This window comes from Hypanus sabinus, chromosome 7, assembly GCF_030144855.1.
Source record: "Hypanus sabinus isolate sHypSab1 chromosome 7, sHypSab1.hap1, whole genome shotgun sequence".
Taxonomy (NCBI): Eukaryota; Metazoa; Chordata; class Chondrichthyes; order Myliobatiformes; family Dasyatidae; genus Hypanus; species Hypanus sabinus.
The window spans coordinates 116,734,887-116,751,325 of NC_082712.1; the positions used below are offsets into that span (position 1 = coordinate 116,734,887).

The window sequence follows — 16,439 nt, forward strand, 5'->3', positions numbered from 1 at the left end:
CCTGCTGTGTTCCACCAGCATTTTGTGTGTGTTGCTTGAATTTCCAGCATCTGCAGATTTCCTGGTATTTGCGTAGACAGGGAGTATCTGTTTCCCAGGGTTGAAATGTCTAATACCAGAGGGCATTCATTGAAGGTTAGAGGGGGTAGGTTCAAAGGGGATGTGAGGGGTAAGTTTTTTTACTCAGAGTGGTGGATACCTGGAATGCTCCACCTGGTATGGTGATAGAGCCAAATACATTAGAGATATTTAGATAGTCACATGAATTTGAGGAAGATAGAGGGATGTGGACATTGTGCAGGTAGGAGGAATTAGTTTCTGGGGTTTTTTTAATTTACTTTTTAGCCGGTTTGGCACAGCATTGTGGTCGGAAGAGGCTGTTCCTGGGCTGTACTGCTCGATGTTCTATGTAACAGGCTACTTGTTAGAACACAGAAGGAATCCACTCAGCCCACATCTGATCCCAGCAGTCAGGCCCCTTAACCCTCTCTTTATAATCTGTATCTACATGCACCTCACATCCCCATCAATTTTACCTTATTCCAGCTCAATGCACCGTGTAATAATTTGATCTGTATATCCCATATGCGAGGCAAGCTATTCACCCTGTCTTGATACACATGACAATAACAAAGAAATGCCAATGCAATACCAATTCTTTTCCTAATTAAACGAGGGTTTAATTCGTCAGCTGAGAAGCCCACTAACAATCATACCATTGGGATATGGGAGAAAGTGTATACACCACTACAAATACACCTGAGGTCAGGGTCAAACCCGGGTCACTGGAGCTGTGAGATCCTTTCTCTCTGCTTTCCTGATACTTTCCTTTCCAGTTTGCCTTTCTTATCTAGTCATCGAGACACTAGCGGGACCACAGATGCTACGAATTTGAAGCAACACAAACAATTTACTGGCAGAACTCAGCAGCGTGAATGGGCTGAGATCCTTCACCAATCCCGATGAGGTTTCAACCCAAAGTGCCAACTGTTCATTTCCCGCTATAGATGTTGCCCGACCTGCTGAGTTCCTCCAGCATTTTGTGTGTGTGTTACCCTTTTACCCCTGGGTCCCTGAGCATGCATGTCCAGGTGACTGTTTACTTTCGGGGCTTGCTTTGTGTGGTTGGCTGTGGATTTAGTATAAAAGACCTTGCTTCATGGCAACTGAGTCTCAGGCTGCTGTCTCTCATGTAGTCTTTCTTGATATCCCTGAGGAAGTAGTACATGTCACTAAACTGAATTGCGTCAACTATATCGTCCTGACCGTATCTGATTAGCGGGCCCAATTTCAGGCTGGAAGTCTTGGAGTCTTGGCTGCTACAATGAGGAGGAGTAAGAGTAAAGCTGGGGGATAAATCATGTTCACAATACTGTGGAACAAAGAATTATCCTCTGGGAAAAAAAAAGCTGTACTTTCTATGAAAAAGAACTAACATTATTTGTAAAGAATATGCAATTGCTTTGCAAATGGACAAGGCATACCAAGTGGTGCTCTTGCTAAGGTATCAAGTTTAGGAGTATGAAAGAGTATAAAGCCTCTATGTTGGGAGGAACACTAGTCAGGCATCTCAATGGTATTTTACTTATTTATTTGCTTATTGAGATCCATCACAGAATAGGCCCTTCCAGCCTCTCAAACTCTGCCACCCAACAATCCCCCAGCTTTAACCCTAGCCTAATCATGGGACAATTTGCAATGACTGATTGACCTAGCAACCAATATGTCTTTGGACTGTGGGAGAAAACAGGAGCACCCAGAGGAAGCCCACACAGTCATGGGGAGTACAAACAAACTCCTTACAATCAGCAGTGGGAGTTGAACCTGGGGTGTGAGGCAATGTCAATGGAAGGAGATTTCTTACAAAGGAATTTTGTAGGATGGAAAATGGCTTGAGGAGAGTAGTCCCAAGGTTACTCTATACAACACACCGGACTGACTGTGCAGAAGGAGATCAGCCAGTTTGGGTAGAACAAATAGTTCACAAGAGTGAGTGCTGGATTCCCAGGATATCGGCATGACTGAGCTTTTAATTGGAAAAGTTGGACAGGCAGGAAAAAAGTCCCTAAAGCTAACAAAAATAAATTTTAAAAGAATGTATGTAAATTTCTTCGGAAGTTTTCAAACAAGGTGAATGAATCAAATTCTTAAATACAGTGCAATCATGTTCTTAGAGCTTCTTTAACCTCCAGTGAGGCCAACGACTGCCTACAAGAACTTCAGATTCAGTTCATTGTCATTTAGAAACCACAAATGCAATGCAGTTAAAAAATGAGACTACGTTCCTCCAGCATGATATCACAAAAACACACAACAAAACAGACTACACCAGAAAATCCACATAACATTTGGCGATCCCCAATCCAGAGTCTGGAGAGGCTGCTGCGTATTAATATCGCGCTACCATCTAGCACGTTCCCCAGAAAGGAGCTCCAAATCCACCAGACAAACAAGACCAAAAACTAAAGCTACAAGACCTGCACAAAACCACATATATATGCAACATATAGTTACAACAATGCAAACAATAGCATAATTGATAAAAAACAGACCATGGGCACAGTAAAAATAGTCCAAAGATGTTAAAGGACTATAAGTTTGAAAGAAACCACCACACAGTTTCCACAAGTCCCCAGGGTCCCGATAGACTCGTCATCCCACGCCGGCGGCAGAAGGGAATACCCCCGCTATGGGCTTACACTGCACTGCCTGATTCAGCCTCGCAGACGCAGCACACAATGAAAGCTCCGTTGAACCCAGCCTCGCAGACACAGCACACACGGAAAGCAACCTGACCGCAGCAGACTCCAAGTCCGTTGAACCTCCGAGCCTCTGACCATCCCCTCCGGCACAGCTTCTCTGAGAACCATCCTCTGCCGAGCGTATTAAGACGGTCCTGCCAACGGCCATCGGTAACATGACCCCGAGGACTGGGGGCCTGTTCTTCCCAGCAGAGTCCCGGACCTCACAGCAGCAGCAGCAAAGAAGAAGGTCTTTCTGGAGATTTTCAGATGTACCTCCATGCTCCCATGTCTGTTTTTCATCCAATTATGATTGCGAATGGCACCCCGCTTCACAAATAACAGATAATCAGCTCTGGAGTGGCCGCTGCAAGTTGTGTCGCGCCGCCATCTTGGATCACATCTTGGATTGCACAATTCAAAAAGGATGCATTGGACAGGAAGGGAGCAATAGTAAGTAAATGCATGTGGTTGGCATGGTACTGGATAAACCTCCCAATCTGGAATTAAAGCTAAATTGTAAGCATCCAATGTCTTTAGTTTTCTCACAACTGATCAATAATTTATGTCTGTACTTTCAGGTATAACCCAGTGACATACAACACCTCGGACCTTATTAGTAACTACTGCCGGAATCCAAATAACAGCCAGAGTGGACCATGGTGCTACACTAAGGACCCAAAAGTGAAAATGGAACTGTGCTATATTCCTCGCTGTGGTGGGTTTCACTTCTTTATTTTGTTTCCTTAGATATATCCCAGTCTGTAAAATGTGCATTTTTGTGACCATTGTATGTATTTTAACATGTTATTACAGAGATATTTTAACATAGGTAAAATTCTGAAGCAGAGTAGAGTTATATCACCACACTTGTAGTCATAAACAAGGTAATTTTTGACTGTGGTTAGTAAAGTTTTGGTCCTTTGGGAGTGCAGGCACATACCTAGAATGATTAGCAGAAACTGCTGTCCAGAACAGACCAGTTAATTCCATATACAACAAATATTGCCTTACATAAGAGAATGATGTTTCTGCTGGTTGTTGAAATACTTCCTTACTCGTCATGCTTAATTCATTTAATTTAAGTAAATCTATTTTTTCCCTTTGCCATTCCATAATGAAGGAAGGCTCTAGTCGCTCCGTCACAAGCAGTCATCCGTTCCCTGTCTGAGTTCACCATGTTGAGACGTAAAACCTATTGGATTAGGTTCCATTGGGATTATAGAATTGGGTCCCAGTCAGGCTCAATACTGTTCCCACCCAACATTCAGACACAACTGGTTTGAGAGAGGCTGCTGGAACATAATTAGGTTTACACATCCTATATAACTTGTGCCCTGCCACTCTGACATGTATCCCAGAGATGCTGAGTCCTGCCTTTTGCTCTTCTGACTCAGAGCATTTTGCAGAGGACTGACCTGTGACCTTCTCGTACCTCCTTGAGAAATCGTGCTGTTGAGCTATTGACTTAAGGGAATGGAATCAGCATTTTCTCGTGTGCATTGAATCCCCAATAGGTGTTATTATACTGCATTAAACAGGGTAGGCAGTGAAGGTGTCTCGCTTGCCCGTGTTCCTTCTCACCAAGTTTCTTGATCTCTAGCTACATTTTAAGATGGATTCAACCAGCTGAAGATTTTCATGCGCTGGCCATTTAGACAAATGAAAGCCTTGGTGAGGCCAACAGTGAGCAGTTTCACAATAGATTTGGTTTACAATGAGATTCCATTTTCTGCAGGGTCATGGAAACATTATGGAAGCAGGCGGTTATACCCATGCAGTACACGATAACCACTGAGCACCCATTTTTGCACTGCTGTATGTGGCCACACTGGGAACATGCAAACTCCACACGGACAGCACCGTGGAGACAGCAGCTTTGCTAATAGGTCACTGTGCTGTCCGTCTCAAGGCTAGGAATGTTCAGTTGGATCTTACAGATTTTTGCTTTAAACTTCAGGTGAACCATTGAAACCGTTGCCAACTCTGCCCCCAGAAGAAAAGCCAGCTACTGATTGTGTTCCAAATCAAGGAAGAGACTACACAGGAACGTTGAACAAAACCTTAAGTGGAAGATATTGCCAGGCTTGGAGCTCACAATCTCCTCACAAGCACAATTATACCAAACAAAACTATCCCACAGCAGGTTTGGAAGCAAACTATTGCAGGAATCCAGATGATGACGACGAAGGTGTATGGTGTTATACTACTGACCGGAACAAAGAAACGGAGTACTGTAAACTTAACTACTGTGGTAAGTTGGTTGGTGGTTCAGTTTGGGAACGTAGCATTGACAACAATGCCCTATCAGTTTTGTGTAATAATGCATACTACTTGTAGAAATACAGGGAGTAACATTTTAAGTCGATGATAGTCGGTGACAAGTTAAAGATTGTGTAGTGTCAGAGGAGATACTACATTATGCTTTTGAGATCAAGAGAATTGTGTAGAAAGGGATTTGAGGTCTATTTCATTGACCTCCTTGAGAGACGACTGGTATATAACAATAACAGGGTTGTTGAGAGTCAGTCATCAAATGATCAAAAAGTGTTTGAAATGTTTGTAAATGCAATGAATCTCAGGAATTTTCTGCTCTGGAGGATGGTAGAGACTAGATCATTGAGTGCATTTAAAGAGGAAGGTGCTACATTTTGAAGGATCAGGTTATTGAGGGTTTTGAGGAACTGGCACAGAGAGGAGATGAAGCTCTGGGTAGATCAGCCAAGGTCATATTGAATGGAGGGGCAAGCTTGAGGGGCCAAATGGCCTTCTGCTCCTGTTTTCCCATGTTCTTATCTGAGCACTGTGCTCTCTGCAAGAACCTACAAATCATGCCATTGAATATTTATAAGGTAAACAAAGAGAAGTCAAAGGTTTATTGACAACTAAGTTATATGAACCTAAGGGTAAATCAAAGGAAAATGATGGAAACACACAACATTTCAATGGGCATGTGCACTGCAACAGACATATTAATGATTAAGCTCAGAACCAGTCATGTGCAGAATGAAAAGAGCCCGATTACTAAAATCATTCTTGAGCCTTCTCTGTTGTTTATTGTAGCAGCCGATTGTCCATCCCAAGAACACCTTCCTACCTGATATTATTGGAGGAGATAACAAAGAATTCTTTGGAATTCTCTACCCAAGATGGCTGCCGGTGATTGGTCATTTTATTGGCAATCAGCTTAATCTGTAGTGACAGATCTACACGTAATTGAGTAGGGGCTCGCAAGCTCTAAGTCTGCAGTTTTTCCTTAAGGTGGAATAAGCAATGATATCTCAACAGCAGATAGTCTGTCCATAAAGCAGAGAGGAGGAGGAGTGAATTTATTATTGGGAGCCCTTTTTAATTCTTTTGTGACTCTTGAGCTGATTACACGTCAATAATTTCTTCATAATCTGTGGTATTTTACTCCCCTCTTTTTCAATTAAAATAGTTACCATTCATTCAGTTTTTGTTCTGTTTGTCCATCTATGAAGAATTCCAAACATTCATAGGCCCCCCTCCCCCCACCCCCAACTCTGATCCCAAATGTCTTTTCCCAGGCATCCACAACATCTGACCAAATTGTCTTTGCTAACTTTCAGGCCTGCCCCTTGGCCATATTATTTAAAAAATAACTTTTGGCTATAATTATACTACAAGGATAACTCCTTTCTAAGTTTCAAAGATTCACAGCCCTCCCCCCACCCCAGCTCTGATCCCACATTTCTTTCTGACCATTAGACGATCACGAGAATCCATTTGCACCTCCAACGTTGGAAGAACTAGAGGCCCAGAGTACATTCGCTGGTCGAACAACTAAGACTGAGTACGTGACCTCATTCAATCCAGAATATTTTGGTAACGGAGAAAGTGGTAAGTTCAGATCGCTTTTTATCACTGATTTGTTACAAGAATCACCCAATGTAATAATGACCAGGGAGGCACAGAGAGAATCTGTAATTACCAGCAAGTACATTTGTAATGTTCTCGCTTAGGTGTAAGAGAACTCTGAACTAAACACCGAGGTAAACCGTAATCAATGAAAACAGGATCGCAGTAAGATTAACCGTTTACTGTTCACTCTTCCACATTAACGTATGGTGAAAACTGTTGATAAAACAATACAAAATGTATACAGTATTTGTTTCCTTTTTGATATCACATTTACATTGTAAATACTTGCAAAAGTAAAACTACAACAACTACATTACATTAAAGTGCAACATACAGTCAGAATCTACCTACGCCATTGACTGCTTTAAATACACTTCAACACAAACTATCCGCAACTCTTCAACTAACGAAAACGTAAACCTTATCAACCGTCATTACTTTTAACAGAATCAGCGTTAACATTTTTAATTCAACACATCGATTATCTCCTGAACTTATGGCGTTGCTTCACTGATCTTTCTAGTGCGTAGAAAGAAAACTTTTCTTGCGCTGATCCTGCACATGTGAGCCCCCTCCTTCCCGTTTCTCCAAACCGGTATTTTCCCACAAGACGCGGCGAAACCGGGTGTGATGTCATCGTATGCCGTGATATATCACAGACAACGAATTTACTTTAAACAATCTTAACTTTAACTAGAAAATGCTAACGAATGAATTACTAAAGCGAAAATATTATAAACTAAACAAATGCCATAAAGGCAACACAACCTTTATTGTCACATAGGAAGAACACGTAAACTTACACAATCAAATACCTGAGTGCACATGTACTATGTTTTCCTTGACCTTCCATGAACAGTCAAAGAATAAAAAATATAATACCAGTTAAAAAGGAGTTCCTGTTGCTGGCCATATGTTACTCACAGTCCCATTTTGAATCTCCATGTGTCCATGTGGCAGCTCACATCCGTGATGGTGAACCTCCTACAAAGTCATCAATGTCTTCTATGTGAAAAGCTTAGCTTTTATAAGCTTGAATTTCTTACCAATTCAAATATTGCATTCCAGTGTCATTGGCTATTGGTCATGTATCTGACCTTTAACAACTTTTTATTGGTTCTGCTCCAGGCCAGCATCCATTTATTGCCCTCTTCCCAGCAAGTGACAATCAGTAATTTATGGGTCTTTGTTCTCAATCAGCTTGAATCATGCAGAACAGATACAGACCACAACAGTATCCAACCAAAGAATACCTTACAAATAACTTATTATTTGGAAATGATCCCTTGTGCAGCTGATTACCTGAGGCATCATTGTGACTACTTTAAAATTCTGAGTGAGTTTAGCTCACAAAACGGAGAACGAAGTCTCTTCATAAAATGGCAGTCTCTATTCCCCCCCCCCCCCCCATGGCAAGAACAAAGGCAATTGATCTCTCTGCTTCCATTGTCCTTGAGTCATCCAAAATCACTGATCTGCAGACTGTAGTTCTTCCTGTCCAACAGATTAGAATCTGTATAATTGATATACTTCGGAATATAATTTATATAATTGCTTCAGTCAATCTCCCCAGGCCACTGTAGGTCTTTCTGAGGTTGACTGCGTGGTGGCAGAATTGTTTATAAAGCACTGGAATTACCATTGGCTTCTGGTCAGTTCTGGTCGCCTCACTATAGGAGGGATGTGGAAGCATTGGAAAGGGTACAGAGGAGATTTACCAGGATGCTGCCTGGTTTAGAGAGTATGGATTATGATCAGAGATTAAGGGAGCTAGGGCTTTACTCTTTGGAGAGAAGGAGGATGAGAGGAGACATGATAGAGGTGTACAGGATATTAAGAGGAATAGACAGAGTGGACAGCCAGTGCCTCTTCCCCAGGGCACCACTGCTCAATACAAGAGGACATGGCTTTAAGGTAAGGGGAGGGAAGTTCAAGGGTGATATTAGAGGAAGGTTTTTCATTCCGAGAGTGGTAGGTGTGTGGAATGTACTGCCTGAGTCAGTGGTGGAGGCAGATACACTAGTAAAGTTTAAGAGACTACTAGACAGGTATATGGAGGAATTTAAATTGGGGGGTTATGTGGGAGGCAGGGTTTGAGGGTCAGCACAACATTGTGGGCTGAAGGGCCTGTAATGTGCTGTACTATTCTATGTTCTATGTTCTCTGAAACTGCTGCAGTATAGAAAGCCTGATGTTCAGGGTGTATTTTAAAAAGAGTGATAATTAGTCATTGGTTTATTGTTGTCCCATTTATCATGATATAGTAAAAAGATTTCATTTGCATGCTTTCCAGGCAGAACATTTCCATACATAAGTACATTGAGGTATTACAAAAAAAGGGGGCAGAAAACCAGAATGCAAACTATAGTTTACAGTTGTAGAAGAAGTGTGTTGCAAGAAGACAAATAAAGTGCAAGTGCTGTGAGATTAACTCACCTTGGAGTAACAAGAGTGAGATCTGTGTGAGAGCAGGACCATTCAAAAGAGCAAGTCTCATTCTGTGTGGATTTCACTTAGGCCAATAAAAAAATAAGTGAGGTTTAAGCAGAGTAGTCATTGTAGAAGCAGCCATTGTTGGAGTGGGCAGAGTTAGAGAGGGGAACTGAGGCTTTGTCTCAAGAGGCTTCAACGAAAAGAGGCTGAAGCTAAGGTCCTGGAGGCCATTTTGGATCAGCCATTGTAAGAGTGGAACAAGGTAGAAGTCTAAGATCTGAGGATTTGGCTCGTGAGGCTTTAGCAAGGAGGCCCAAACAGCAGGTAAGCACAGGCAAAGGTTTGTTTTATGTATATATATACATAGTACTTAGTGAAAAAAGTTGATGACCTGGAATCTGAGCTTGAAACATTATGATGCATCAGGGAAGGGGAGAATTATCTGAGCGATATGTTTCAGGAGGCAGTCACACTCATTAGTTTAACTGATTTAATTTTGGCCTGTAGCCAGGGACAAGAGGTGTGACTGTGAATGAGGCAGGTAGAAAGATCCAAGAGGTAGTGATGGAAGAGTGCCAGCCCTTGAACTTGCCCAACAGGTCTGAGATTCTTGCTCCCTGTGAACGTGAGAGTACAGGGCTGTAGGAAGGATGAGCAACATCGGTGTTGTTCTGGGAGCCATTCAAGAGGGAGAAGAGAAAGAAACGTAGTTGTAATTGGCAATAGTATAGTCAGAGGAATAGACACATCTCTCTGTCACAAGGATTAAGAGAACCAAAGACTGTGTTGTCTGTCTGATGGGTTCAGGACATCTTATTTGACTTGGAGATAAATTTGCAGTGGGAAGGGATAAATCCAGTTATTGTGGCCCATGTGGGTACCAATAATGTAGGAAGAACTAAAAAAGAGGTTCAGCTGAGAAACTTTGAGCAGATAGAGACTAAATTAAAATGAAGAACCAAGAGGGGAATAATCTCTTGATTTTCACCTGAGTCACATGCAAATTGGCACAGGATTAATAATATCAGCAAAATGTGTGGCTCAAAGATTGTTACAATGGGATGGGCTCCAACTGAATCATCCTGGGACCACGGTCCTGGTGAATTGCATAATTAAGGCTGTGGATAGGGCTATAAGTTAGGGTGTTAGTTCTACAGTTGGAAAGTATGGATTAAGTAAATGGGATGAAGAGTGAAGGAAAGGCTATGGAATTCTCCAGAATAAAGAATAAGACAAAATGTTTAGAAAGGGATAAGAACTTAACCTCTAGCAACATTGAGACAAAATTGAAAAGGGTGGTGAATACAGGACTGAAGGTCTTATATTTGAATGCATACTTCATAAGGTAAATGATCTTGTAGCCAGGTTAGAACTTAGCAGGTATGATGTTGAGGACATCAGAGTCATAGATGATGGAAGATCACAGCTGGGAGCTTAACATCCAAAGATACAATGCACATCAAAAGGATAGGCAAATGGACAAAGAGGGTGGAATGGCTTTGTTGGTAAAATATGAAATTATATTCTTAGAAAAAAGCAACACAGGATCAGAAGATGTAGAAACCTTGTGTGTGTGTTGTTAAGAAACTTCAAGGATACAAAGAACCTAAAGGGTTGTATACAGGCCTCCAAACAGTAGCCAGAATGTAGGGTACAAATTACAACAGAAGACAGAAAGGGCATGTAAAAAGGGCAATGTTACAGTGGTCATGGGGAATTTCAATATGCAGGTAAGTGGGAAAATCAGGTTGGTGCTGGATCCCAAGAGAAGGAATTTGTAGAATGCCTACTAGATGGCTTTTGGAGCAGCTTGTGGTCAAGACCACTAAGGAAAACCTATCTTCACTTACCTACACTTTCCAATTTCCACAGGGATCACTACCTCCATGATTCCCTTGTCCATCATCTCTACACTGATCTCCTTCCCAGCACTTACGCTAGCAAGTAGCAGGAATGCTACACCTCCCCATTCATCTCCTTCCTCCCCACTACTCGGGGGACCCTAAATAGTTCCGCCAGGTGACTGCTGGTCTCTCAGGGTAATCTTCTATGCCTTTTGCTCCTGGTGCAGCCTTCTCTACATTGGTGAGACTTGAAGTAGATTGACAGACTATTTTGTTGAGCACCTTGCTCTATCCATAACAAGCAGGATTTTCCAATGGCCAACTATTTTAATTCCTCAGTTCATTCCCATTCCAATATGTCAGTCCATGGAGTCCTCCATTGCCAAGTTGAGGGTACTCTCAGGTAGAAGAAGGAACACCTCATATTCTGTCTGCATAGCCCCAACGTGATGGCATGAACATGAATTTTTCTAACATAGTAATTTCTCCCCCTCCCCCTTCCCTCTTTTCCATTCCTTATTCTGGCTTCCTTTTTACTCCTTCTCTTCTTCTCCCCTACTTATCTTCTTCCTCTGGTACCTCTCCTCCTTCTCTTTCTACCATGGTCCACTCTCCTCTCCTATCACATTCCTTCTTCTTCAGTCTTTTACCTTTACTGACTATTAGCTCCCAGCTTCTCACTTCACCACCCCTTCCCCACCAATCTACCTTTCCCTTCACCTGGTTTCACCAATCATCTTCTAGCTTGTATGCCTTCCCCTCCACCCAACTTTTTATTCTGGCTTCCTACCCCCTTCTTTCCAGTCCTGAGGAAGGGTCTCGGCCTGAAACTTCGGCTCTTTTTTCATCTCCTTGAACCAGATTTGATGAGTGAGCTTAAGGAAAAGGAACCTTTAGGAGACAGCAATCATAATATGATAGAATTTATCCCTCAGTTTGAGAGACAGGAACTAAAATATGATTAATTAGTATTACAATGAAGTAAAGGTAACTACAGAGGTATGAGAGAGGAGCTAGCCAAAATTGTTTGGAAGGGCATATTAGTAGGGATGATGGTGGAACAGCTATATCTGGTGTTTCAGGGAGTAATTCGGAAGATGCAGGATCAGTTCATCCCAAAGAAGAAAAAACATTCTAGAGGGAGGATGAGGGAACTGTGGCTGACAAATGAAAACAAAGACACAATAAACATACAAGAGAGGGCATGCAATATAGCAAAAAGTAGTGGGAAGTTAGAGGATTGGGAGCTTTCAATAGCAACAGGAGGCTGCTAAAAAAGCAATAAAGAGGAAAAGATGAAATATGAAGCTAAGCTAGCCAAAAATATAAAAGAGAATACCAAAAGTGTTTTCAAATATATAAAGAGTAAAAGAAAAGCAGGAGTTGGTTATCGGACCACTGGAAAATTATGGTGAAAAGATAATAATGTGAACAAAAAATGATGGACTGACTCAACAAATATTTTGCCTCAGACTCCAATGTGGAAGATACCAGCAGGATGTCATACATTCAAGTACTGGGCAGAAGTGAGTGTAGTCACTATTACTAGGGAGAAGGTGCTTGGGAAGTTGAAAGGTCTGAAGGTAGATAAGTCACCAGTACCAGATTGCCTACATCCCAGCGTTCTGAAAGAGGTAGCTGAAGAGTTTGTGGAGGTATTAGTAGTGATCTTTCAAGAATCACGGGATTCTGGAATGATTCCAGAGGATGGGAAAATTGCAACTATTAGTCCACTCTTTAAGAAGGGAGGGAGGCAAAAGACAGGAAATTATAGGTGGGTTAGCCTGACTTTAGTGGCTGGGAACATGTTGGAGTCCATTATTAAGGACGAGGTTTCGGGGTACCTGGAGGCACATGATAAAATAGCCCATAATCAGCATGGTTTCCTTAAAAGGAAATCTTGCCTGACAAATCTGCTGGGATTCTTTGAGGAAATAACAGACAGAATAGACAAAGGAAAGTTAATGGATGTTTTTTACTTGGATTTTCAGAAGGCCCCTGACAAGATACTGCGCTTGAGGCTGCATAACAAAATAAGAGCTCATGGTATTACAAGAAAGATCCAAGCATGGAAAGAAGATTGGCTGACTGGCAGGAGGCAAGGAGAGGGAATAAAGGGGGCCTTTTCTGCTTGGCTCTCAGTGGCTAGTGACGTTCCACAGGGGTTGGAGTTGAGTCCACTACTTTTCATGTTACATATTAATGATCTGGATGACAGGATTGATAACTTTTTGACCAAGTTTGTGGATAATGCTAAGATTGGTGGAGAGTCAGTCTTGGGGAGACTACAGATGGATTTAGACTGATTAGGAGAATGGGCAAAGAAGTGACAAATTGAATACGGTGTAGATAAATGTATGGTCATGCTCTTTGGTAGTAGAATTAAAAGTGTCGACTATTTTCTAAACAGGAATCAAATTCAAAAATCAGAGGTGCAAAGGGACTTGGGGACCATTGTGCAGTATTCCCTAAAGGTTAACTTTCAGGATGAGTCAGTGATAAGGAAGGCAGATGCAATATTAGCATTCATTTCTAGAAGACTAGAATATAAAAGCAAGGATGTAATGCTAAGGTTTAATAAGATATTAGTCAGACCACACTTTAGAGTACTGTGAACAGTTTGGGCCCCGTATCTAAAAACGTGCTGGCTTTGGAGAGGATCCAGAAAAGGTTTTCAAGAGTAATTCCAGGAATAAAAGGGTTAATTTATGAGGAGTGTTTGATGGCTCGGCGCTTGTATTCACTGGAATTTAGAAAAATGAGGGGGCATCTCATTGAAGCCTACTGATTATTGAAAGGCCTAGACAGAGTGGACATGGAGAGGACATCTCCAATAGTAGGAGACATGAGGAACCATGGTGTGCAGTCTCAGAAAGGAGGATGTCCCTGTAGGACAGAGATGAGGAGAGATTTCTTTAGCTAGATTGTGATGAATCTGTGGAAGTCATTACCACAGATGGCTGTGAAACCCAGGTTATTGGATATGTTTAAAATGAAGGTTGTTAAGTTCCTGATTAGTGAGGATGTCAAAGGTTATAGAGAGAAGGCAGCAGAATGGGGTTGAGGGAAAATAAATCTGCCATGATCAAAGGGCGGAGCATATTTGATGGACCAAATGGTCTAATTCTGCTCCTCTGTCTTATGGGTTTATGGAAAGGTCAAGAGCTCTACTATATAAGAGATCCATTCAAGACTCTTTTTACAGTGGAATAGAAGCTGCCCTTGAGCCTGGTAGTGTATATGTTCTTAGGCTTTTTGTATCTTCTTCTTAATTGGTGGGGGAAGAAGAGAAAATTGCTGGGATGGGAGGGAACCTTGATTTTGCTGGCATCTTTCCCAAGGCAAAAGGGAGTGTAGATAGACTGTAGAAGTGTAAGCATATGAGAACTATACAGTAAACATGTAATAGGAAGCAAACTGGAAAGATCACCATAGGAAGTGTCTGGCACCTCCTATACAACTCATGATCAACCAGTTAGAGAAGCCACCAGACAGCTTTGCATATTAGAGTGTGCACTGCATTCTGTCAGCTATTTAATCTCGCCTTTGTCTCATGAATTGGTACCAGAATCCACCTAATATACCCTCATTCTACTGGGTTAATCCCCACTTTATCTGCAGCTAGATCAACAGTGTCCTTTGTTTAATGTTTCTGAGACTGCTAGATTAACTCCCACTCTTGACATTAATCTACCCGTTGATTACTGGGTTAGCACCAACTTTCTTCTTTATCTACACTTAAACCAATGGGTTAACTCCAACTCCCTTTATTATTTACTCTAAACTGCCACAATTCTCCCATATACCTTTGGGTTACCTCTGTTCCCAGTTTAATCAGTTTTTATGTGAGTGAAATAAATCTAATTCACGATTTAATCTACCTTCACAGGAGATTAATTCATTTCTGGAGTTGCTTAGTCTGCCCCTTGACTGACAGGCTAACTCCTGCTCTCAGCTTTATCTATATATAGATGGTTGTTTCAGATCAAGCTCTAGTACTTAATCTCCCTTTGGACTAGTGGCTTAACTCCGACCCACGCGCTAATCTGTGTTTATGTTGATGAATCAACTTCCATACTCTAAATAGTTGTTGTTTAGACTGGTGAGTGAATTTTCCATTGTTACTTAATCTGCACTTCTGCTTGTTGGCTAACTCCAACCTCTTAAACAATCCTCATACAAATGGGTTAACGCAAACTCTCAATTTATATTTAAACAAATACTTGGTTACCCATTTCTTGCTAAAGCTGTTCTTAAATTGTGGCAGTAATGTCCACTCTGCCAATCCTCTGGATAATCTATTTTTAGCCTGGTGGGTTCAATCTCATCTCTGACATCCCTGACTCTAAAACTAGTGGTGTATCAGTCACTCATCGCTTGATCTATCCTAGGTTAACTCCCCAACTCTCTACTTAAATTATCGTAGAACACTGTATTTTATCCCACCTTCTGCAAAATCTACCCTTAGACAGATAAAATAACATCCTCTTTGTGCTTAATCTACCTTTATTCCAGTGAATTAGCTCTTTCCCTCTTTACTTTATCGACCTTAAGGCTAATAGGTTAACTCTCTGTAATGGGCAGGGTTAATCAGCCCCTGAAGTCCCAAACAATCAGGTTGTCCAGGAGATGTCATAATGAGCACACAAGCACCAAGTAACTTAGGCCTAATTTATTATCAAAAAATAGAAAGCACACATAAACCACACAAAGTACTATGTATCTTCCACAAAGATTTTTGGGCTCACGGTTTGTAATCTTCACTTGATTTTTGCTGTTGTCCGAGGACTTGATCTTCGCTGTCATTGGGAGAACTCCGAATTCCAAATCGTGAAATCACTGTGGATCCATCTTAAGCAGCAATGACCGTGACTCAATAAGGGTCAATAACTCTACTAGGTGCTTTTTATAGACAACCCTATAGTATCAGGGTCATTGAGGAGCAGATAGGAAGACAATTTCTGCAAAGGTGTAATAATAACAGGGTTGTCGTGGTGGGAGATTTTAATTTCCCAAAAATTGATTCGCATCTCCCTGGATTGAGGGGTTCAGATGGGGTGGAGTTTGTTCGGTGTGTTCAAGAAGGTTTCTTGACACAATATGTAGATAAGCCTACAAGAGGAGAGGCTGTACTTGATCTGGTATTGCGAAATGAATCTGGTCAGGTGTCAGGTCTCTCAGTGGGAGAGCATTTTGGAGATAGTGATCATAATTCTATCTCCTTTACCATAGCATTAGAGAGAGATAGGAACAGACCAGTTAGGGAAACGTTTAATTGGAGTAAGGGGGAATATGAGGCTATTAGTAGCATAAATTGGGAACTGATGTTCTCAGGGAAATGTACGGAAGAAATGTGGCAAATGTTCAGGGGATATTTGTGTGGTGTTCTGTGTAGGTACATTCCAGTGAGTCAGGGACAGGATGGTAGGGTACAAGAACCGTGGTGTACAAAGGCTGTTGTAAATCTAGTCAAGAAGAAAAGAAAAGCTTATGAAAGGTTCAAAAAACTAGGTAATGATAGAGATCTAGAAGATTATAA

The 16,439-nt window shown here is 41.5% G+C and overlaps 1 protein-coding gene across 1 annotated transcript in view; it reads left to right on the forward strand.

Annotated features, from left to right (window-relative positions):
- f2 (coagulation factor II (thrombin)) overlaps positions 1–16,439 on the forward strand; it is a 105,205-nt gene that overhangs the window by 38,349 nt on the left and 50,417 nt on the right. Inside the window, exons 6-8 of the mRNA XM_059975458.1 lie at positions 3,323–3,459; positions 4,702–4,995; positions 6,471–6,602. Coding sequence (XP_059831441.1) covers positions 3,323–3,459; positions 4,702–4,995; positions 6,471–6,602 — 563 coding nt within the window. The remainder of the gene's footprint in view (positions 1–3,322; positions 3,460–4,701; positions 4,996–6,470; positions 6,603–16,439) is intronic.